Source organism: Frankliniella occidentalis, unplaced genomic scaffold (genome assembly GCF_000697945.3).
Source record: "Frankliniella occidentalis isolate FOCC.00 unplaced genomic scaffold, Focc_3.1 Scaffold85, whole genome shotgun sequence".
NCBI classification, from domain to species: Eukaryota; Metazoa; Arthropoda; class Insecta; order Thysanoptera; family Thripidae; genus Frankliniella; species Frankliniella occidentalis.
The window spans coordinates 103584-125610 of NW_026267214.1; the positions used below are offsets into that span (position 1 = coordinate 103584).

The 22027-nt window shown below is 38.4% G+C and overlaps 4 protein-coding genes across 6 annotated transcripts; 1 reads left to right on the forward strand and 3 right to left on the reverse strand.

Moving 5' to 3' along the window:
* Nucleotides 1–2011: 2011 nt before the first annotated feature.
* Nucleotides 2012–3633, forward strand: LOC113210899 (splicing factor YJU2). 2 transcript variants are annotated; one of them, XM_026429089.2, is made up of 2 exons: nt 2012–2144; nt 2333–3633. In XM_026429089.2, the coding sequence occupies exon 2, from the start codon at nt 2356–2358 to the stop codon at nt 3400–3402; it is 1047 nt and encodes a 348-aa protein (XP_026284874.1). In that variant the 5' UTR covers nt 2012–2144; nt 2333–2355; the 3' UTR covers nt 3403–3633. The 2 variants fall into 2 exon arrangements, with proteins under 2 accessions (XP_026284874.1, XP_052125152.1); XM_052269192.1 differs by having other exon boundaries at nt 2034–2158.
* LOC113210898 (zinc finger protein 236) lies at nt 3474–13908 on the reverse strand. The gene is made up of 31 exons (XM_026429088.2): nt 12955–13908; nt 12614–12768; nt 12323–12534; nt 11891–12221; nt 11646–11818; nt 11430–11558; nt 11148–11312; nt 10921–11061; nt 10697–10846; nt 10483–10600; nt 10248–10399; nt 9885–10170; nt 9744–9807; nt 9538–9670; nt 9318–9457; nt 8986–9206; nt 8750–8909; nt 8437–8668; nt 8142–8295; nt 7974–8062; nt 7672–7844; nt 7402–7594; nt 7082–7320; nt 6836–6971; nt 6634–6746; nt 6264–6507; nt 5900–6182; nt 5590–5780; nt 5387–5500; nt 4964–5311; nt 3474–4868 (listed from the first exon to the last, which is right to left on the reverse strand). The coding sequence occupies exons 2-31, from the start codon at nt 12747–12749 to the stop codon at nt 4278–4280; spliced, it is 5811 nt and encodes a 1936-aa protein (XP_026284873.1). The 5' UTR covers nt 12750–12768; nt 12955–13908; the 3' UTR covers nt 3474–4277.
* A 231-nt stretch (nt 13909–14139) lies between these two features.
* LOC113210904 (uncharacterized) lies at nt 14140–16521 on the reverse strand. 2 transcript variants are annotated; one of them, XM_052269194.1, is made up of 5 exons: nt 15886–16521; nt 15673–15771; nt 15411–15587; nt 14830–14895; nt 14140–14748 (listed from the first exon to the last, which is right to left on the reverse strand). In XM_052269194.1, exons 1-5 carry the CDS (start codon nt 16207–16209, stop codon nt 14644–14646), a joined length of 771 nt encoding a protein of 256 aa, XP_052125154.1. In that variant the 5' UTR covers nt 16210–16521; the 3' UTR covers nt 14140–14643. The 2 variants fall into 2 exon arrangements, with proteins under 2 accessions (XP_052125154.1, XP_026284880.1); XM_026429095.2 differs by having other exon boundaries at nt 14830–15018; nt 15886–16517.
* Nucleotides 16522–16984: 463 nt separating this feature from the next.
* On the reverse strand, nt 16985–21942 carry LOC113210892 (armadillo repeat-containing protein 5). Its single transcript, XM_026429081.2, has 10 exons — nt 21189–21942; nt 20855–21078; nt 20609–20771; nt 20334–20520; nt 20056–20237; nt 19751–19962; nt 19352–19669; nt 19020–19262; nt 18677–18925; nt 16985–18597 (listed from the first exon to the last, which is right to left on the reverse strand). The coding sequence occupies exons 1-10, from the start codon at nt 21441–21443 to the stop codon at nt 17799–17801; spliced, it is 2832 nt and encodes a 943-aa protein (XP_026284866.1). The 5' UTR covers nt 21444–21942; the 3' UTR covers nt 16985–17798.
* Nucleotides 21943–22027: the final 85 nt, after the last annotated feature.

A 22027-nucleotide genomic window follows, 5' to 3' on the forward strand; every position in this document is an offset into this window, starting at 1 on the left:
CTCTCTCTCTCTCTCTCTCTCTCTCTCTCTCTCTCTCTCTCGCTCTCTCTCTCTCCACACACTCTCCACCCTCCTCCGCCCTGCCCCTGCTACGGCCCCCTCGCTGCTGCTGTGCCGTCGTGGTGCTGCTGCGGTTCGTTTTGATGATAACTCGACGTGCTGGTTGGGGCTTGGGCCCCGGCCAAAGCAAGGCGGGCGGACTGCTGCGAGCCACCAGCACAGCACTCCAGGCCCGGTCGCTAGGACGGGCGGGCGGAGGCGGACGCCGCGCGGGCTAGCCGCAGATCGCACGGGTTTGGTTCCGCAAAGGAAGGCCTTCTTGTTTCGCGGGCGAAATTATCGGTCTGAACGCCGAGACTCATTCGCCTCCCCGCCAAATGTATTGCTCACCGCCGCAACAGCGTGCCTCGTATGCAAAAGAGAAACGATAGGGGAGGGTGGCGGTGCGGGGCGCGGGGCGCGGGGAGGGGCATCAGCAAACATAAGAAAGCGGTTGCTGGCACAGTGCTTTACGCTCAGGGCCTGACACCGCTATTTACTGCATATTATTCCAGAGAACGCAAGCAGAGGCGGCGGCCATAGCGCTGCGGCAGAGTGCTCTGCGCTGTGCCATGCTGTGCGAAGCCTGCCGGAGCCTGGCGGTGTGGCTCGCCGGGGCTGTGTTTAGGAGAAAGAGAGAAGAAGAAAGCAAGTCCCGCCCCCCCCCCTTCCCCCCTCTTCTTTTCGCTGCTGTTTCACTCATTTTCACTCTCATTCGATCCGTCTTTCTCGTGGAACGAGTGACAAACCCAGTCAGATATATCATCTCTTAAAAACGTCTAAAATACATCTAAAGGTCTAGTTTTCAACCATTTAGCCGTCTAGATTTCCGGCTGGGAAAGACAATGTCAGGCGTGACAGGGGGGGATACAATATTGCTTGCCTACATACCAGGTGATACCAAGTGGCTGATTCACGCCGCTCACTTTCAAAGTTATACTGCACCACATGCACGCTTGCGGGCGGGTTTGCCTATGCTCGCTGGCCACGGCTCCTTATGGCTCCGTGCGAGTAGGCAACCCGCCAGCCCACGTGCATGCGCATGCAATACCGCCGGTAGTACAGTATAACTGCCACCTGGTACAGGGGCTTTGTCGCCTACCTTTCAGGCACCTCACTAGAGGCCACCTGGGGGAGTGGGGGGCAGCCCCCGGAACCCCCCGCAAGGAGATGGCAGTTGTGAGAGTCAAGCTTGGGTGACTGTTACTATAATGACAACGACAAAAACCAAAACACGGTTGAACAGAGTGCTGACATCGCTGGTATTCTAGTCTAGCGTGATCGCTAAATTGTTCGCGCTACACGTTTCACACTCCTATTAAGTCTATCCCCCATTAAATAAAATGTTCGTAAAGAAAATGATCGTAAATCCTCCTTAAATGAAATGTTTCAACATTGAAAAGATGTCGAAACGATGTGACAAGGGGGCTCTCCCCAGTGAGAATTTTTGCCGACGACAGCGTTTTGACATCGTTTTGCACGTCATTATGACGTAAAAGTAGGCCTGAAATCGATGGCTTTTCGACAGTACACGTCGTCTCAACGATTAACGACGTGAAAAACGATGTCCAAACGATGTTGTCGTAAAAATTTCTCACTGGGGATAGGGAACGGCAGAAAGAACGTGAGGGAACGCGAACGCGGTGAAAAGGTAAACGAACTGGTGAACGCGCCAAAAGAGCTAATGGAGAACGCTTTATTCACTGCGGCCGTTCCTTCACGCGTTCGCGGCACGCTCGTTCGTTCTCTCACTTGGTTCCCGAGAAGCCCCCCTGTACATATGTTGTCGGGTTGTGGGTGTCGTGTCGGTGGCGTTTCGATGCCGGAGCGACTTTTCTACGATGTGTCGACAAATTCGTTCAAAAATATCATTTCCCTAGGGATACACATTAAAGGTAAAGGGCCACATTGGTTGTGCGTTTTAAACGCCCCGCCGAGCAACTGATTCCCCTAGTTTTTGTTGCATAGGTATGAGAAATATATAACTCGCATATGAGAAATAAAGAAGTCATCCATTAAAACAAAACAATCCTCAGTCAGTCAGTAGTCAGAAGTGTCGTTGTTCGTTTTCCGAAGTTTACGTCGAATTCTGTCATCCAATTATAGTAAGTTTTTATTTGTAAGTTAATTTTTTCTCGTTTAAGAAATCAAAATAAATTATGATGGTGTTGTGATTACCTTCAGTTCTTTTACCTGTGATCACTCCAACAACTAAGGTTATAGTGACATCTGTTCTCTTCTTTCAGTATTTTGTGTACTCTCCAGTAATATGGTTTTGTTTTCCTTGTTTCAGAACATTTTTAAACAGCTTCAACAATGTCGGAACGTAAAGTACTTAACAAGTACTACCCCCCTGATTTTGACCCCTCCAAGATCCCCCGGATGAAATTGCCAAAAAACAGACAATACACTGTACGTTTAATGGCTCCGTGCAACATGCGATGCAAGACTTGTGGTGAATACATTTACAAAGGAAAGAAGTTCAATGCACGCAAAGAGGATGTGGAGGGTCAAGACTATCTTGGCATCCGCATTTACCGCTTTTACATAAAGTGCACTCGTTGCCTTCAAGAAATCTCATTCAAAACAGATCCTCAAAACACTGACTATGAAATTGAAGCTGGTGCTACAAGAAATTTCATGGCTTTAAAATTGGCTGAAGAACAGGCACAAAGAGAAGAAGATGAAAGGAAAGAAGAAGAAGCAACTAATCCCATGAAGCTGTTAGAGAACCGAACTCAGCAGAGCAAGCAAGAATTAGAACTGCTTGAATCTCTTGAAGAGTTAAAAGACCTCAACAGAAGGCAGCAGTCTATTGATTATGATTCTATGCTTATAAAGTATAATGACAAAGAGGCACTCGCAAGATTGAGACAGAGGCAAGAAGAGGAAGATGAAAAAATGGTCCAGTCAATTTATGGAGGCTCAAATAAAGCTAAAAGAGTTATAGAAGAGGAAATTATAGAGGATGTTGACAATTCAGAAGCATTCCAAGGCTCAGCAAGTGAACCACCAAAGAAACAGCTCAAAACCTCTTCTACTGCATCAAGTTCAAGTGCTGCCCCAGCAGTTAAAGAGAGGGTGAACATTCCTTCTAAAGCAACACCAGCCAGTTGGAACAAAAGTGTAGGTTTGATGAAGAACCACTCAGGTCTTGCAGGCCTTGTACGCAAAAAGGGAAGTGGCGCAACTTCTTTGGAATCAGTCCCAGCCTCAGCTAGTGGCTTAACAAGTATAAACTCCAAAAAGTCCTTATCTGATTCTTCAACAACTTCAACCTCTATGCCCAAAGCGCCACTAGTATCAAGTGGTCTATCTCTGTTAGGTTCATACTCTGGAAGTGAAAGCGAAAGCGACAATTAAGTGGTAATTGTCTTTTAATCGCATGCTTTGTTGGTAAGCGTTGTAAATGCACATTTATGAAAAATTAAATATACAGATCACATGTTATCTTTAATGTTACTTACACATAATAAATCAGGTACAAGTCACAAAATCAATAACTTCAGAATACTTGTCTGAAGAAAAGATTTTTACCACCTCTAATGCATGTACTATACTAAATTAAGACTGCAATAAATATCACAATTATAATTTTTGTCATATGTTACTTACACAGCTCCCAGTTCATTCCTTTATTTCCGTAGTGTTATGATCTTAGGACTCAACTTCTCTGGTGTGAAAACCAGACAATCATATATAGTGAACCGCTATGTACAACAGTTGACCTTCCAATGAGGTCAAACTATAGACAAAAGAAGTTTAACAAATTTGTTAACACCATGATCACACCAAATAGGCAACTAATGCCTAAACATTCAACTATCTAAAATCTAGGTGCACTAAATGTCTAAAGAAGGTTTACATGTCTTAAACCTTATTACAATAAATAGAAAGAATCAGAGTCTCATCTCATGTAGTTTTGGGCCTATACAAAAAAATCACAGGTAAAATAAAATCTTCAATAGTTGGAAGATTGGCAAAAATGAATGTACAAAATCACATAACACAAGCTGAAATCATACATTTGTGTGACAGATCTTTCATTTACCTACACTCCTTGCAAGTAGAGATTACAGGGTTGATATAAATCAATCATGTAGACAAGTTACTTCATGTATAAATATTGAGCACAACTTTCCGTATCAAAGTAAACCAGATCATATCCTTGAAAGGAAAATCCTCATATGCTGAGACAAAAGTCTCCATATATACAAAAATTTTCAAAAGAGCCGCTTTTAGTCTCCTTCTGCTTCTGCAGTTGTCTGCATTTGAGGGAAAAGATCTCCAACAACACCCTCAAGGTCAAGCCTAAAAGATACATCATCTAGAATATTATTTTTAGGAAGAGAAATTATTTTTCTTTTCTTCGAGTGTCCAGCTTCTGTCGAATGGGGATGAGCTCGTCCAATGTGTGTCTTCAGATTGCCTCTCTGAGTAAAGGCATGCTCGCAATGTGGGCATTTGAAAGGGCGCTCACCTGTGTGTCGTTTCATGTGAGCCTTGAGGGCATTTTTTTGGTTAAAAGCTTTCCAGCACTGTGTGCAAGGAAAAGGGCGCTCCCCTGTATGAATTCTAATATGACGTTGAAGCTGACTAGGTTTGGAAAAAACTTTTCCACACACAGAGCACGTGTGAGCTGTTGGGCCTGAAGAGTCACTCTTGCTCTTTAGGCTTTTAACTTTCTTAGTGTTTGGAGGTGCCATGATAATATCACTTATATCAAGGGTCACAAATCCATTTGGATCAATTTCATTCTCTGGATTCGCCTCTGTCACACCATCTAAAATTTGAAATTCAGATCCGTCTATGTTAACTTTTGTGACATCCTGAAATGAAAATAATTATTAGTTTAACTGCTAAGTTACCAAAATACCTGAGGATAATGATTTTTTTTCCCAGTAGATTGAGCAAAAAAACTTACAGAGATGTTTAGATCTGAAAGGACCACACCATTCCCATCCAAAGCTTGATGTATATTAACGATTTGACCATGTTCATCAGTATGAATTTCAAAGTGCATCCCACTGATATCATCAGTTTCCTGCTGTTCACCACATTCCACATGTTCCTGGACTGCATTAATTTCCTCAATTGTGGGCAAAAGGGATGGTAGGTCCTGGTTAGAGGGTACTGAATGCCCTTGATCCATGTCCATGGGCATTACTGGATTTTCAATGTTTTCACACTCATTTCCATTGTCTGTATCACCATTAGCCACAAAATGAACGGTTCCATTTTCTTGGATGACAACATTACCCCCACTCTGAAACTAGAGACCGACACAAAGTTATTGATATTAGCGCTCTAAAAGGTATAGAATGTATTCTTGTATAATGATCAGCACCTGCAATTGCTGTAGAAGTGAATCGTTAATTTGAAGTTGAAGGGGATTTCCATCAAGTGTTCCTCCAGCTGCTAACAAAGCTGCTGTGTCAACTTCCACAACTGAACCATCCTCCTAAATTGAAAATTACCATTAGATAATTATTAACATATAATATATTCACTACCAAAGAAAATCTAGATCAGAAAATTAAGATAACATACCGTTATAATTTGATGAGTAAGAATTTCCTCCATTTCATGACTAGTCTCCTCCTCAGTGATTGAGAGGGCTCGCTGACTTTTACGAGCACGGGAACTATTCCCGCTGTGTGCATGAGACTGAAGGTGAGCTTTACGATGGCCTGACGTTCGAAATCTTAGTGGGCAGAGAGGACACTTAAATGGCTTGGAACCTAGAATCAAATTTTTTGTATTTATTTACTGTATTATTCAATTATTTTTTGCTGTTCAAGATAGTTTTTAGAGCCTCCTCTATATGAAGAGAGAAAAAAAAAATTAACACAGAACAAACCTGTATGTAAACGCATATGCACTTTTAAACTGCCTTTGGTCGAAAACCTTAAATTACAGACATGGCACGCAAACATCTTTGGTAAGTCAGACATGTGTGTCTTTCTATGTGAGTTAAGGGTAGACTTAACAGTAAAGGACCTGTAACAGTGATCACAGCGGAATGGTCTTTCCCCTGTATGAATTCTGACATGGCGCACCAAATCAGAAGGCTTTCGAAAACTTTTGGGGCAAAACTTGCACTTGTTTGCAAATGCTGGTTCCATATCAAATTTCTTTGAGTCCTTAATGAAGAAGAAAGATCAAAAAATCAAAGTAGTTACAGCAAATGCCACAAATATGATAAAGCTAGGTTTGTGTCATACCTCAGTATTTTCATCTCTGTTTACTTCAATAGCCGAAGCAATTAGCATTTTTTCAGAAACACTACCCGCCATGTCAACATCTTGGTTTGCTAAGGCTGAAGTCTGTTCCTCTGAGAAAATAATAGCAGGAATTTTCTTACTAATCCTTTGAGATCTGACAACAATAGGTTCATGGACTTTCAAGTGTTTTCGAAGCTGCAACTGAGTACGAAAAGCTACAGAACACTTGGAGCAAGAGAAGGGCCTGAAAAAGAAGATCAAAAAAGGAGTAAATTAATTAATACGATTCTAACTTTCAAACTTAAGTTCTACAACCATTATAGTGAAACAAACTACTACACATAGATGAAGTTTGTAAAATTAAGATCACCTTCTGTCTGTATGGATAGCCATGTGTCTACTTAATGAGGCAGTTGATGTGAAAGACAGTGAACAGTGTTCACAAACATGACTTTTCTCTCCAGCATGTGTACGAGAGTGTAGCTAAACAGTAAGAAAGATCATATTAAAAACTGATGACTGAGGAATAGATTAGATAATATATTAACACAGAATTTTTTTACTAGACGCACCCTCAACCCATTTGCAGAGCTGAAGCTTCGAGTGCAATATGAACAGGCGTGAGGTCTTGGACTGCTCATGTGGACTGTTCTCATATGTACTTTGAGCTGCGACATTCTTTTAAAGGTGTGTCCACAAACTTCACAACTGTTTATAAAAATTCAACGAATAACAACATTAATAACATTAATAGTATGGAAAATGAAAAGCTGTTTGGGTTTGGCAGAGGAAGTTCAGTTCAGCAATATTTAACTCACGATGTGGAGTTGATGCCAGGCTCTGATGTTGCCGACTCCTCCATGCCCTCAGCAGTCAAAGTTTGCTCTTCTGCATCAGGCAAAGAAAGCTCATGGATGTCTTCCCCAAGCTGATTACTATCCTCATCATTTTGATCTGCTCTTCGACGCTCATTTCCACGTGATTGAGGCAAAATTGCTTCCATATTTGCTGACAAGGTTTCACCTTGTTCAATACCAGTCAGATTTAAATGATCCCCCTTTTAAAATAAAAAGATTGTGAAAACTAGATTAGATTAGAAAGAAATATGAAACAAAAACATACTCACCAAACTACTTACCTGAAGTGTTATGGTGGGGAATGTGCATGCATCATAGGCCTGTTGGTCAAAGGTTTGGGCAAATATTGCTGAGCTTAAGTCACCTGATTCAGACACAAGACCAGATTCCTTGTGTTCATCATGTAAATTAGAACCAACAGGTGCTTCACTGGCAGCTAGATTTGCAGCAGCAACAACATCTTCTGCATGAGCACTACAATACAAATCCAGAATTACTCAGTAGTTCACAAAATTCATCAGGTACAATAGCAGTACAATACAAGTACTTACGCTTCAGAGGCTGTAGCAAAATCAATTACACTAGTATTCTGCTGCACAGAACTATTTACAGTTATCGTGTTGAGAGGCATACTGGATTGATGAGAGGTGTTGATCAGAATTGTATTAGATCCTCCAGATGAAAGCTGCTGGTTTAAGGTGTCTTCTATTTCACGGATACTTTCCTAAGATTTAAAAAAAAAAAAAAAAAAAAAAAAAAGGAAAAGGTTATAATTTTACGACAAAGTATACAAGAACTAATGTAATGAATAATTTAAAAGCTTTGCTGGAGATGGAACAGTGGTGAGACATACCTGAGTTAGAGATGCAGGAAGAGTGATGGTTCCAGATGCATCAGCAAGCAAAGTGTGCGTAATTACACCTCCTGTATGGACCAGTTTGTCTGTAAGTGAAAACATTTTTTTTTTTATTTTTAAGTTTCTATGCATTAGATAATGTAATATTATGTTTGAAATTTGTACCTGTTACACTTTCTTCAAGGTTATCTGATCCACCAAGAGCATTGTTTGAAAAGCCCTGGAAGTTGGGAACAATTATTTCACCCCCGTTAAAGCTGTCTCCAACAGACACAACAAATTGTTGCTCTTGAAGTTCATTTGCTTGCTGAGCTACAGCCTGAATCCATTAAGAAAGAAAGAAAAAGAAAAAAACACTAGAAGAATAATCTGTTTTGTTTTGTTATGGCAATAGGCCGGAACGATGGATTTAACTGATAATGATGATGATCCAACTTTAAAATAAAGATAGATTACTTACGCGAGCTACTTCAACTTTATGGTTTTTGATGTGTTTTTTACATGCCAATTTGTGCTTAAATGTCTTGTGGCAATAGGGACACATAAAAGGTTTGCTATCACTGTGCATGCTCTGATGTCTCTTTAAACTACCTTGAGTGGAAAATGCTGTTGGACATATCTCACATTTGAACGCTTTAACTGCATCATGAGTAAGGATGTGTGTTTTCAGTACACCATTGGATACAAAACTCCTGTAAATAAAGATAGATGTATTACTTTGAAGGGATTTTTGTTGCAATTAATGTGTGCCTTCAGTAGACATCATATCTTACCTAGAACAAATATTGCACTGAAATGGACGTTCTCCACTGTGAATTCTGAGATGGTTGCGCAAATGGTTCTTTTTGCGGAAAGAGGCATTGCACTGATCACAGCTATGAAGCCTTGGTCCAGGCTGTTTATCAGGTTTTATCATTTCAGTTTGAACTAATCCTGGGAATAAAATTAGATTGGTTAGTAGAAAGTTTGACTTTTAAATGTAGGCCCACCTACATTAATTTGACTGTACCTGATTCTGTAATGACAATTGGTTCTCCAAGTAGTACATCTGGAAGATTTTCTCCAGGTTGTAATTCTGATTTTTTTGATTTTCTTCGCCTTTTTTTGGATCCAGTTGAGAGATTTGATTGGGGATCACAGTGCTGTAGCCAATGAGTCTGTCTGTGACCAGATGTCCGGAATGTTCGATTACATACACTACAAGGGAATGGCCTCTCACCATTGTGAAGCCTGACAGATGAAATATATAGATATTACATAGCTGATAGATTACAATGACAATACAAAACAGGTCTACTACCAGTAAACAAGTTATAATACAGTATTATCATAATTTCTTACCTTTGGTGAACTTTAAGACTACTTGTTGTAGAAAAATTTTTGTTACAATCTGGACAAGAGTAATGTTTTAAACCACCATGGGTACGAATATGGGCAGTTAATGTTGATTTCACAGAAAACGCTCGGAAACAATGAGGGCACTAAGAGGAGCAAAACAAATCGTTACACAGTATAATGATATCAAATATTTACATTCATAAATTATACAAAACGCTCATACTTTGAAAGGCTTTTCGTGAGTATGAATACGTATGTGACGGACAAGATCAGATGGCTTTTTGAACTCCTTGCAACAAAATGAACACTGATGCCATCGCACACCTCCAACTTTCCTCTGTCTAATAGTATAGCGCCTAAAAAGTAAATTATAAAATTTTACTAATTGATAATTAAACCCAGAAGAGCTAAGAATGTTCATAATTGTACCTCACTGTTCCATCCAAGGATTTGTCTGCTAAAGTAATGAATCCAGTAACAGCTGTTGCTTTGTCTGCAAAATAAAATAGATAAATTTTCTAAGAAGTTTCACTTTCCTGCAATGTAACGTGGTGTCGTGTTACTACTTACTGGCTGAGACTTCTAGTTCTGGCTTCCCTTCGAGACCACTCTTACTTATAGCTTCTTGAAGAATGTCACTAGAATCAGGCTTTTTGACAGATAAGGGACCTGGGTGTTTTAAAGTTGATGGTGCTGTTTCAGAAACGGAATCTTCCTTTCCTTGATCTTTAATGTTAGGTGTGCTCTGAGTCTCATCACAACTGTTGACTGTCTCCAAAGCAGCTATTTGGGCCATAATTTGGTTAACATTTACTTGCATTATTTGCTCAGAGTTCAGGGTCTCAGTTTTCAATGCCTAAAACAAGTTAAACAGGGATTAATCTTAGGCTTCAAAAGTAGATACTAGATAAAAGTGAATAAAGGTCAACTCACTTTCACATTATCTACTTGACTATGAGCACGCCCCATGTGAGAATTAAGACTACCTAATTTTCTAAAGATACATGGGCATTCACTGCACCTAAATGTTACAGTGCCTTGTTGAGGAATTGAATGGACTCTTTGTATGTGTGCTCGGAGATTACCTGCAAATTTAATTAAGAACAACCAATGAGATAAAAATTGAAATTTTGAATGCTCATAATGGAATTAAAGTAAGTAAACACACCTTTTTGACTAAACTTTGCACTGCAAAAATCACACTCATAAGGTTTCTCGCCATTGTGTTTGGTCATGTGAATTTGCAAAGAGCCCTTTTGGCTAAAGGCTTTACCACAAATATTGCACTAGAGATGATAAAAAGAAAGACAAAGTTAAGAACCTTACTACAAATATAAAAATTGTTGTAAAACACTAGGTATTTTTTCTGATTTATGTTTTACCGGATAAGGTCTTTCTCCAGTGTGGATCCTCATATGACGAACTAACTGACTAGGCTTTTGGAAAACCTTCCCACATGTAGTACACTTGTGAGAAAATTCTGATCTATCTTGAGTACGATCATGTTTTCGACGTACTAATGAATGTTTGACCTGATAATACAATAAACAATACTGAAGTAAAATAAAGAAAAAAACTGGAAAAAATTTCTCAGGGTGTAAACTACCTTGACATGGTCTCGCATGTGCTCTTTCAGAGCTGAAGCCTTTGAAAATTGACGTTGGCACTTCTGACACTCATAAATTTTCTCAACATTTTTTGACACCCACTCATCTTGGTGCTCCATAACATGACTGTCCAATTGGTACTGAAAAAAGAAACAAACCACATCCTCACATCATGACTTTTTCCACGAAAATATGGATTGTTGAGAAATTGGAACAATAAAGTTACCTGCAAAGCGAACTCATCCCCACATTCAGTGCAGAAGAGATTGTCCTCTCTTTCATGGAGCATTAGGTGAGACCTTAAACTTGCAACTCGAGAAAACTCTCTCTGACACTCAGGACATTTGAGTTGTTCTTGATTGTGAGTAGCCATGTGCAATGTGAGATTAGCCTAAAACGTGAAAGTAGACTTGCTATCATAGTTGTAGAACGCAGTATAAACAGTGGATATAATAGATGCAACTTTCCAAATAAATACAGGTTCTGTATTTAAGTTTTGCATTCTAACCTCAACATTATATGAAGCCCCACAAACTTTGCAGCGATGTGGTTTCTCATTGCGATGGCTTTCCTTGTGTCTCTTCAATCTTCCCCAGAGAGCTGCTTCATAGCCACACGTATCACATTTATAAGGTGGCTACAAAATAACGATTTTCAAAACAAAATTTTACAGAGGAGAAAAGATTATTGATCAAGTAGTCTCTCCAATTTAAGTTTTCAGTACCTTTCCTACAGGAGGATCCATTACATCGTCTTGATTGGGGTCACTTTTACGAGGTCTTCCACGGCCTCGTTTTACTTTGGCAGGGTGAATTTCTAGATTGCTAGGATTATCTTGAGAAATTGTAGCTTCAGATGTAAAAATAACAGATTCCTTGAAATCTTCATCTCCACAGCCTTCAACAAATAATTGCTCTTATAACAAGAAGTTTAAAATTTAAATTCATATTAATAGAGTATTACTCTTACCATGAGAAGTTTGAGGGAGAGCTGGTGCCACTACATTTGCTTCAGGAAGGGCACTGTCGGCAGATGCTGCAGTCACGTATGATACAACACCATCTGAGGTAACAATGCTTAATTGGGACATATCAATACACATTCCCTCAGGGAGCAATTTGTTGGCTCCTTGTAACATTTGGCTTGCTCCTTGAATCATACGGCTTTCAAGTTGAAGAATTGTCGAGGAGTTAACATCAATATTATTTTCAGCTACACCTCCATTTTCACCAAGGACTACATTACCAACATTAGTAATGTACGGAAAGTCCATATCCAAACCCAGTATGTTTGATGTTGACTGAAAGTTGTGAAATAGAGTGAAGATAAGAAAATAACATAACATTCTGCATTAAAATTTGTGAAAAATGAAGTGAGACTGGAGAGTCTCATGAAATATACCTGATCAGAAGAGATGGCTTCAGTGCTCGGAGTGATGATTAGCTGGGCTTGACCATCGTCGCTCCCATCTCCTAAAACACTACACTGTCTGGGATCTATCAAGAAGGTATTCCCAGCAGCATTTTTGACAAGAACAGGGCCAACATAGGAATTGTCTTGAAGGAGGTGGACAGGTAAGGACATAAATGTTTGAACTTCTTCACCACCAGCATCTAGAATATACACAAACCCGAATAATAATTGAGTTTCATCTCAGACACAGGGATCCACGAAACTTCAGCAATAACCAACCAGTAGTAATAATGTTTGATAGTGCATCTTGGGTAAATATAATGCCACTGTCCCGAAGAACATCACCAGCGGAGAGAGACAAAACATGTCCACCCAGTACCTCTGCAGGCTCAGCAAGAAGTTGAACAGATTCCATGTTTATGTTCTCCACCTCACTTTGAAAATGAATAAGGTATCAAAGTAATTAGTTACACAAACAACAGTGGTGATAGAAATTGATAAATTACGTAACAAGAACTGACAGTCTGCCATTTGCAAAATTTCCAATGATATAAACAAAGCAAGATATTCCTAGCCATCTCACAGAACAAAAGTACACGATGTGTCAGAGTCGAACTCACCTTAAACGTCAAAGATGTAAACATTAACACCATAACCTCATCAGAAGCCAATGGTCATACAAATCATTGTGATGACATCTAACTCTAACACAAGAAACATCAACATCAAACAGACCCATCAGTAGTAGATTTACACTTAAAGTGTAAAATTTATAAGAAACATAGTGTCTTTCTTTCGCTGTTGAAGGTGAACCGACAATACTTGTTATGGTTCGAACTTCATTATTTTTGAAATAGAAGGTCTACTTTCGAGATCAGGGGTATCATTCCGCCCCTAACCCCTAAGCCAACAATGTAGACCGGCCACACTCCGAAGAGCGCACGTAACAACAGAATAATTATTACAAATGGAGATGTAAAAAATATCTCACTCTAATGCCAGTAGGTAGACTTTATTACGAGAGCACGCCTGTGTGAAGACATTGATTGACACGGAAAAAAAACACGAACTTTTGATACAGGTACAATTGGTTCGTGATGGGGAGTAGGGGAGAACTCAAGAAGATTGCTAGAACCAACAGTACAGCAGGGAGAGGTAGGATGTGTTATGAAAACTTTTGTGTGATAGCTTTGGCGCGTTTCTTTAAAGTGATGTGATTGGGGCCATGAATATGAATTTATTTTTGGTCTACATTCAAGAACTCCATCCATCCTAGTCTACAGCCAATCGCAAGTTCTTCCGGTCTCTAAACAGGCTGATCTCTCCTCAATAATATATATACATAAAATTAAAAACAACTTGGTCAGTACTAATATAAAACTGACACTGAACTCCAACATCCATCATCATAATACAAGAAATTCTAGTAAACTTCGTCAACTCCATCATAAAACTACAACCCACGGGACAAACTCAACATTCAACGTTGCCTTGAAGCTCTACAATTCTATTCCTGTTGAAAACCACAACTATCATTCTCCTAAAAAATTTAAAAAATCTGTGACTAAATTTATTCAACAACAATAGCTTCACCAAATGTAAACTTTATTCATACTTCAATTTCTAAGCATGTATTTAAAAAAAAAATGTATTTCTGTGATGTGCCATGTCACCTCCCAATTTTGGGTATTCAACTATGTACTGTCCCTTCAAATGAGCCTCGGCTCCTGGGACCTATTCAAGCAATAAATAAATAAAAAATAAATAAATAGAAACACATCGATTTATCAAAGATACACAAAAAATGAGTATTGTGTTCACCGAAATTTTATTCTCTATTTATGACCAAGACATAATCAGCTCACTGAGACTGAGAGCCTAGCCAAGGTACTCACAAAAACAAAAAAACAAAAAAACAAAAAACAAACATAGTTTTGTAAGAGGATTGGCAAAAAAAGTTGAAGCAATTACTGAATCATTTTGAAAAAGTATTTAAGTTTATAGGAAGACATAGGAATCATCAAAAATACATCAAATCTGTTGGCCAAAGGCAACACTAGCACTAAACCATTATATACTTCATTGAAGAGCTTTTCACTTATGTATGTGGGTGTTCAATCAGTAAAATCTTAAGAAAAGCACCACTCTATTAAATTTGACCCATGCAAATAGCGATGTTTCCAAGAACTTTTTATTGCCACTCCCAGCCAGAAAAGCAGTATTGTCAAGTAGACGTTGAGTAGAATGGGCTTTCTGGCTGGGCTGTTAGTATAGAAGGGGTGATAGTGATTTACTGAGTGTGTTTTACTTTATAAAAGTTTTGCAATATCTTCTAGATCCAAGACAGGTTTAGTTAATGTTTCTGATGTATCTTCTTCCGAATCAGAACATTTACTGCCACAAGATTCATCATTCTGAAATTTGAATAGGAAAAAATTACAATACATCATCAAATGAAGCCAGAGTCGAGTGCATTTGGTACACAAACTATTAACCTCTTCAATTTTCTTCTTTGGGCCACACTTGCATGCCTTTTTATTGGGTGTATTCCACCGTTGCACCTGGGCAAAAAGCTCGTCAGCCCAATCATCAAAGTGTGAAGAGGAAACAGCAGATGAAAGGTCTGTACTTTCAGCTTTACAAAGTCTAATTGCACCTGATTTATGTAGAAGCTGATCAAGGGCCTGAATCAAGAAGCGAAATAAGTTTGCTTATCTCCATAACTCAAACATGCTTTCAGGTCTGTATTCACCCAATTGTAAGCAAAGAGCCCGGCATAAAGGACACCCCTACTTTTGAGGACCCTGACGTCGTTGTGACCAATATTTGACTTATGATATCATATTGAGTCACAATGACATGAGGATGAGTGCAGAGACACAACTAAATGAGGAACTATTTTAACATTACGGTGACAGCCACTGCTCAAATTCCTTTTTGGGCAATAACAAGTGGAAAGATAATTTTTCTTTTCTTAACACGTTCAGTGCGGCGTGACCCACACCGTGGGTCCCAATAACATGGGATTGCCTAACCCTGCCGCACTCAACATGTTATTAATTAAATGTGAACCTACCTCCACCTTTGATCTGTCGGATGGGAATGATTGAAAAATAAAAACTGTATATTTCATTCCAGTCAAAGGCTTATCACCATCACCAGATGTAAGGCAGCTGATACTTTTATGCAACCAATGTTTTTCGCCATTTAGATCGGAGATGTCGGTCAGAAAAATGCAGAGTGAACCATCAACCTGGAAAAATTACACCACACCAAACGAGATTACAGAGAGTTGATGTAAATTGAATTGAAATGGGACCTAAAATGTGAATACTTACATGATGAGATAAGTCAACTGTCTCAGAATTACAGTCAAGAATTAACTCTGTGGTCACCTTTGCAGCACTCAGCTGACTTGATAAAACTGACGCAAATTCCTAATCAATAATAATAAATAATAAAATAAAAGTAACCACAAAGATGATACAGTTATTTACTTGTAGATGTGTATAAATATACATTACACATGTAACTTAAATGTATGTGTTTACCTGCGCAATATTAGAATGTGTATCAACAAAAACTTTGGCAATTTCAATAACTTTATTTTTGTCACTGCAAGATCCAGATTTCCCATCTTTCTTGCCACAGCAGTTGCTGTTTTCTCCACAACTTTTCTTCTTTTCCCGTGGAGGCTTCTCTTCAGATAATAGAAACGAGTTACCAGGAGATTTGTGCAATTCATCCCTTGAAACTGTGCTTTCCAATCTTTTCTTTGATTTGGATAACATCCAGAACAATAGAACTGAAGCTGCTCCAATCACCAGCGGTACAAATAGTGTCCCACATAAGGGCACACCAAATAAAGAAGTCATGGTTTTTCTTTTAATGTAGTTTAATTTACTTGTACAGATAAGCCAAAATCACAGACGAGACAAAATGGTACTGAGAAACTACGATAGAAAGGTTATGTTTTCGGGCCGTCATGTCAACAAACCCTACTAGAAAATGGCAAAAGTAATATAGACAAATCGGCATACATTCTGCCCTGTCAGTTGTTGGCTTATCCTTTCCAGGCTGACATGGTCAATCACTGACAGGACCGGTGGTAGGAAAATTAGTTGGAAAATTAATACGCAATCGAGTTTCGTGTGTACGTGACTAGAAGATGTAGCCTCATGACGGACAGGCTATTTACCCCGGCCCTGAAAATAATCGTCGACGTCATTATTGAAGGAGGTAATCTGTGAATAAAACTAACGGGCAGGGAAATCCCAAAGCAAGCATCTCCACGCTGCGACTAGGTTTTGCGGTTTTGCTTAATTCAACAATGACCAAATGTTGCGTGGTTTTTTAGATAATGTCTAAACGATCACGTCTACAAATTGGCTTCGATCAATTTTAAATTTTGCTCATGGCTCAGTTCACAGAGCACAGCTCTGTGACCATGACATGACAGTGATTTTTGATTGAACAACTCAAAACACTTTCTAAAGCGTTTAAAAGTTTGGACGTATTCCACACACACTAGAAAGCAATCAACCGGAGACAAATGGCCACATTTTCACCAGTTTCAAAATGCATGGTGCATGCTCTCGCTACTATTAATTGTTGGATATAAGGGAATAAGAATGATACAATACCACTCAATAATATCACAATTCATGACGTTTTTATCAAATTCTCAATCACAAAGAATTGGTAAACATGACAAAAAATTACAATACAACCAAAAACAAAGTTGATAACACTTGAAACCAGGACATAAACAAAATCACAAATCATATCACATATGTATCACCTGTCAAAACTACAACTTACACTACACATTAGGTAATCATTTCACAACACAATAAGTTTTAGCTATGCAGAATAAGTTACTTTCAAAAATAATACATTAAAAAAAGACGAAGCTGTCAAAAACAGAAACTAGGAAACAGGTAACAAGAAAATTTTAACAACCAGCTATCCTTCACAACTTTACAAGACTGCACCTCACAACATAGAGAAAGAATTCTCTGTATCAGACATGGATGAATTAATTTTGATTAGATAACAAGAGATAGGTAATCTGAACAATATTACTGAGAGGCTTGTTCCATCTTAACAAACTTATCATATGAGGAAGTTTTTTAGGTGCCAAGTGCACATGTTGATTAGATTAACAACGGTTCTAAGCTAGAAATAAAATGAGATAGAGAAACTTTTCGGAAAGTAAATAATACTTTTCATTAACACGTTGAGTCCCAGGGGGCCATAAATCACATGCTTTGTGACCATACTTGTGGTCACGTGGGACTCAACGTGTTAATAACCAAAATAATGACGCATTGACTTAGTTACAACCGTTACAACTTCAAACCCATCGCCATGAAGCTATTTAACAGATGTAAAGTAAGTTACAAGAAAAATTAAAATGGTGAGAAGACTGAGCGAGTTGAAAAGCTCCTTGAGTTTGAGGAAATTAACTTGGTTTTTCTACACTAAGTTTTATTAGAACAGTAAGATCATCTATGAACTGACTTTTATGATCAGAATTTAGTAAAACTGAAAATATTTCATGGCGTTTTTCTCTGTCAATTACTTCTGATAGAGCAAAATGCAAAGATTCTCTGGAAAGCATTTCACTTTTGGATAGCACATGACGTAAATTTTGTGCTTGCAAGTAAAATGAGCACACAACATCAGGAGTCAACCGATAAACTAACCAATTAGCTACTTTGTCAATAACTTTTGGTAGAATAAACCGATCAGCAAGTTTCAGAATTTCAAATGCAAAATTTATGTCACGACACCACAAACAGCATAAGCAATGAGTTGGGGCACGCATTAAAGACAAAAGAACAGAGAGATACTCTTCTGACACATCTTTTATAGGCACACAATTTTTCCCGTTTTCATTAAAATTACCAGTAAGCATTGCAGTGAACATAGGAGATTCTTCGCACAGTTCACCCTTCTTCACTGGAACAGTAGCACCATTATCTAACTTCAAAAGAATAAGATCATTACCATCAGCAGCAGAAGATTTTTGAATTAACTTTGAACAGTTACTAGTAGTTCTCCTGCACATTTTTATCTTAAAGGTCTTTGGGACATCTTTTGGCACTGCACCGATTTGCTGAACAAGGTGATTGACACTGTCGGTAGCCTCTACAGACATACCATCACCATATTCGTCTGTCATTAATTGTATAAGAAGATCAAGACCAGTTATAGTATTGATCTTACAGCTAAGCATTTGATGTAGAAGTTTCTTTTTTCTGAAAAAGAGATTAGATAGATAAGATTAAACATTTGTCAGTCTAGAAGTTGGCAAGAGGCAGATCTTTGGTTTCATACCTTATGATGTATGGAATGCTGACAATGAGATGAGACTGGACAGGTCTTGCAGCACACATTAAATTATGCACAATCACACCTTCCCCAAAACCTGATTCAGCTATTACAGAAAGTTGCGACAGTAAAGAATTTCCAAGACTATCAAAATCAAGACAGCGAGAACAGTTGTCGTGAAGCTTTCCTGACAATCTTTTATTTACTTTTAGTACTAGACCAGCTCGCATGAGAGGTAAAAGGCAGTGATGATTCCTAAACAAAGGATGAGCAGAATTAATTCTGAATTATTGCATCAGGCTTTGGTCAGAGAAGAAACTGACCAAAAAATCTTACTACTGTACTATACCTTGTAATGCGTTGAAGAATTCTTGCTGCCCTAGGATGGGGAGGTTCCAGCATAGTGTAGTACTGCAAGAGCGTGTCAACAGTGCTACTGGAAATCATATCATCTACAAGAGAGTCCATGTGTGACACCCTTGACAATAGCAGTAAGCACCAGCTTTCAATCAAACCGTGTCTTGAAGTATTATTTGATGGGAGGTTGGCATTTAAAGCCTCCTGAATATCATCAATATCATCTTTATCTTTTCTGGAATATGGATTTAAAAGGTCACCGATAATAACCATCTCATCATAGATAAACAATCGTAAACTTACAGTGCTGTAATGAAAACTCACAAGCATGGGCTGGTAACTTCACTATCAGAATCAGCATAACAGTCAGCAACAGTTTCAACATCTGTTTCTTCTGGCTTTTCGTCTTCACTACTACTGTAACCACAGACTGGAGAATATGCATCAGAAAGTGGTGATGGAGGAGAAAAATGTGATGCAGGGGACAAAGCAGAGGATGTGGGACTACAGCTTAAATTAAGAAGAGGTGGGCTGTAGGTCCTCATTGTGTCAGGAGAAAATTCCACGCTTCTTGAACTTCCTGGGCTCCACTGACCACCTGGGGACTCAAACCTCATGGATGATGAGGCTATTTCTCGTACTCTGCAAAAAAGCAGCATTAAATTAAGCTCACCAACTTTTAATAAAAAAGGTGTGCTATGATGAAGTCAGAAGATGGCTCACCTAAGTCCAAGAGGGTCTTTGTCATATGAAAAAGAAACACCTTCTTCTTTGCAATTTGATAGACGTATACGCTTGTGATTACTGTCCGCTGAAGCTGATGAATTATTTATGCACGCCTTACTAATTTGACCATTATGTACACTTCCAAGTTGATCTACTGCTTTGATCAGTTTTTTCACTAGCACAGGAACTAGACCATCTTTAATTAAAATCTGTAGATACCAAAAGAACAGTTTAGAATTAAAAAAAGAATTTGTAAATGGGGGATTGAAACACTATGTCATTGTACAGTGAGCACACAGCACCTCAAGACCACATTCATCATATATAAAATGAAGCATTGCATTCAAAGTCCTCGCTTCCAAATTTGGATAAGATTCAAGGCGCAATGTATCCAACAATACTTCTAGTCCACCATTTCTTCGAACTTTACTTCTATTCACAGACTCACGACTAAGAAGACAAAGTATAGAAACAACATCAGAATCTGGAAAGAGAAGAATAAGTAATCAATCAGCAATAGGAAAGTCTCAAACTAAATAAGATTTTACTTTTGATTTTTCCAATTATTTAATTAACTTACAACATTGATGTTTGTTTTTACTATCTGTAAGACTCATAACAGCTTCTATGGCACCTGCAGTTCCCAATAAGGGACGCACCTCAGGTACATAACAAAGGTTTAATATGACACTAACAGGCAGCTCATGTTTAGAACAATTTTTTATAGACGCAATAAGTTCTTCAAACCCTTTACCATCGCCTTGAACCTAGAAATAAAATTTAATGGATCAGTACATATTTTCTGGTTGCCTCAAATTCATAAGATACTAAAATTTTCAGTTATTCTTTTTTTACTTGAAGAGCACAGCGCTCACTACACCGGTGAGTGAAAATTGCTAAAGCCTTCAGAACAGCTTGTAGAAGTTCATCAACAGGTGTGTTCAAAAGACTTGAAATAGTTCGTACAACTTCATCTTGAAGCATTTTGTCTTGGCTGATTTCAGCCTCCCACAGCAATCTATGACAGCCAACACATTACAGATAAATAGTACAAGTTATGACTTAGTAGTGTAAAAGCAAACTATGACAACAGTAATATACCTTAAGGCCCTTACAGCCATCTGTTTAGTACCAGCAGAACTTTCCTTTGACTTTAAAGATTCAATCAGTTTTGGTACAGCGCCTTTCTGATAAAGTTTCACTGCTATATTTTGACTGGTGGCTAAATTACCAATCAAACGACATGCTCGTCCAATGATGCTGTCTTTTTGCATGTGAGATATAAGGCTCAGAATGTGAACAAGTAATCCAGGTTCTTCTGCAACCTAAAAATGAAAAACAGAAAATCTTAAAAATTAGTTTCAGTGAGATTGAAGAAAAGCCATCAACCACTACATTATTAAGGGAAAAACCTCTCTTCATATTTCACTTTTACCTGACACTTAAAGTACTCGTCTAAGCACAAATTGGCTAAAATGCTTAAAGTGGTGTCAAGAATTTTTTCGTTGGGTTTCTTAACAAATCTAAATAGGTATTTTGATCCATTGTTCTTTCTGAACAGCTGGACCCCTGTAGGAGACTTGAGAAGTTTATTTCTGAGTTCCAGAAGACTCCTCAACACAGTTGCTGAAGAAGAGGACTCTAGTTGCTTGAAAATTAAGTTTATACTAGATGTCTCTTGGGATGACATATTTGACAAGACAACTATCAATTCGATTTAATTGTGGTTTAAAATTTAGTGATGTCTTTGCATAAACATAACCTCAAAAGCCGATTATTAAACTCTTTTTCTAAGTTTAACGGGAATTTTCTTCCAAAAAAGCATAGTGCTCGAACAAAAAATTTGAAAGATACTGTGTCAGTGTAATAACTATCGAATTAAAACTTGGTATTAACCAACAAATTCATCAAATTCCAGCTTCAACTTCATGACCAACTTCTTTGATCCGTTTCTAATCAGGAAACCCAACGCTCAGCACGAAAGTCGGTAGCGTGTTAACGAAAAGGAAATGTAAAAACATGAATAACATGTTATCGGCTACTCATTTTAGCTATTTTTAGTTATTATTAATGTTTTCAGATAAAGATTTGGCTCGATTGTTGATGGTAAGTGTGATACATACGGAATTTTGAGATTCAAGTTTTGGTAGTATGTTATGTACTTCAAAGGTTTTCACTTTTATTTTCAACAAAAACCAACCCAATTTTATTTTTCTTTAGAAAAAGAATCAGTGTAATGATTTTGTTTGTTGGAAAGGTCTGAGACGAGCCCTA

What these genes read in the sequence shown, in the direction of transcription:
- LOC113210899 (XM_026429089.2), top strand. Translation starts at nt 2,356, where the DNA reads ATGTCGGAACGTAAAGTACTTAACAAGTACTACCCCCCTGATTTTGAC.
- LOC113210898 (XM_026429088.2), bottom strand. Translation starts at nt 12,749, where the DNA reads ATGGAATCTGTTCAACTTCTTGCTGAGCCTGCAGAGGTACTGGGTGGA. An exon ending in CCTTGAAGAAAGTGTAACAG is followed by an intron (nt 8,063 to 8,141) that starts GTACAAATTTCA and finishes TTTCACTTACAG; the next exon opens with ACAAACTGGTCCATACAGGA. An exon ending in CACTTCTACAGCAATTGCAG is followed by an intron (nt 5,312 to 5,386) that starts GTGCTGATCATT and finishes GTCGGTCTCTAG; the next exon opens with TTTCAGAGTGGGGGTAATGT.
- LOC113210904 (XM_026429095.2), bottom strand. Translation starts at nt 16,209, where the DNA reads ATGACTTCTTTATTTGGTGTGCCCTTATGTGGGACACTATTTGTACCG. An exon ending in CACATTCTAATATTGCGCAG is followed by an intron (nt 15,772 to 15,885) that starts GTAAACACATAC and finishes ATTATTGATTAG; the next exon opens with GAATTTGCGTCAGTTTTATC. An exon ending in CAAAGAAGAAAATTGAAGAG is followed by an intron (nt 14,749 to 14,829) that starts GTTAATAGTTTG and finishes TTCAAATTTCAG; the next exon opens with AATGATGAATCTTGTGGCAG.
- LOC113210892 (XM_026429081.2), bottom strand. Translation starts at nt 21,443, where the DNA reads ATGTCATCCCAAGAGACATCTAGTATAAACTTAATTTTCAAGCAACTA. An exon ending in ATGATGAATGTGGTCTTGAG is followed by an intron (nt 19,963 to 20,055) that starts GTGCTGTGTGCT and finishes TGGTATCTACAG; the next exon opens with ATTTTAATTAAAGATGGTCT. An exon ending in AAAGACCCTCTTGGACTTAG is followed by an intron (nt 19,670 to 19,750) that starts GTGAGCCATCTT and finishes GCTTTTTTGCAG; the next exon opens with AGTACGAGAAATAGCCTCAT.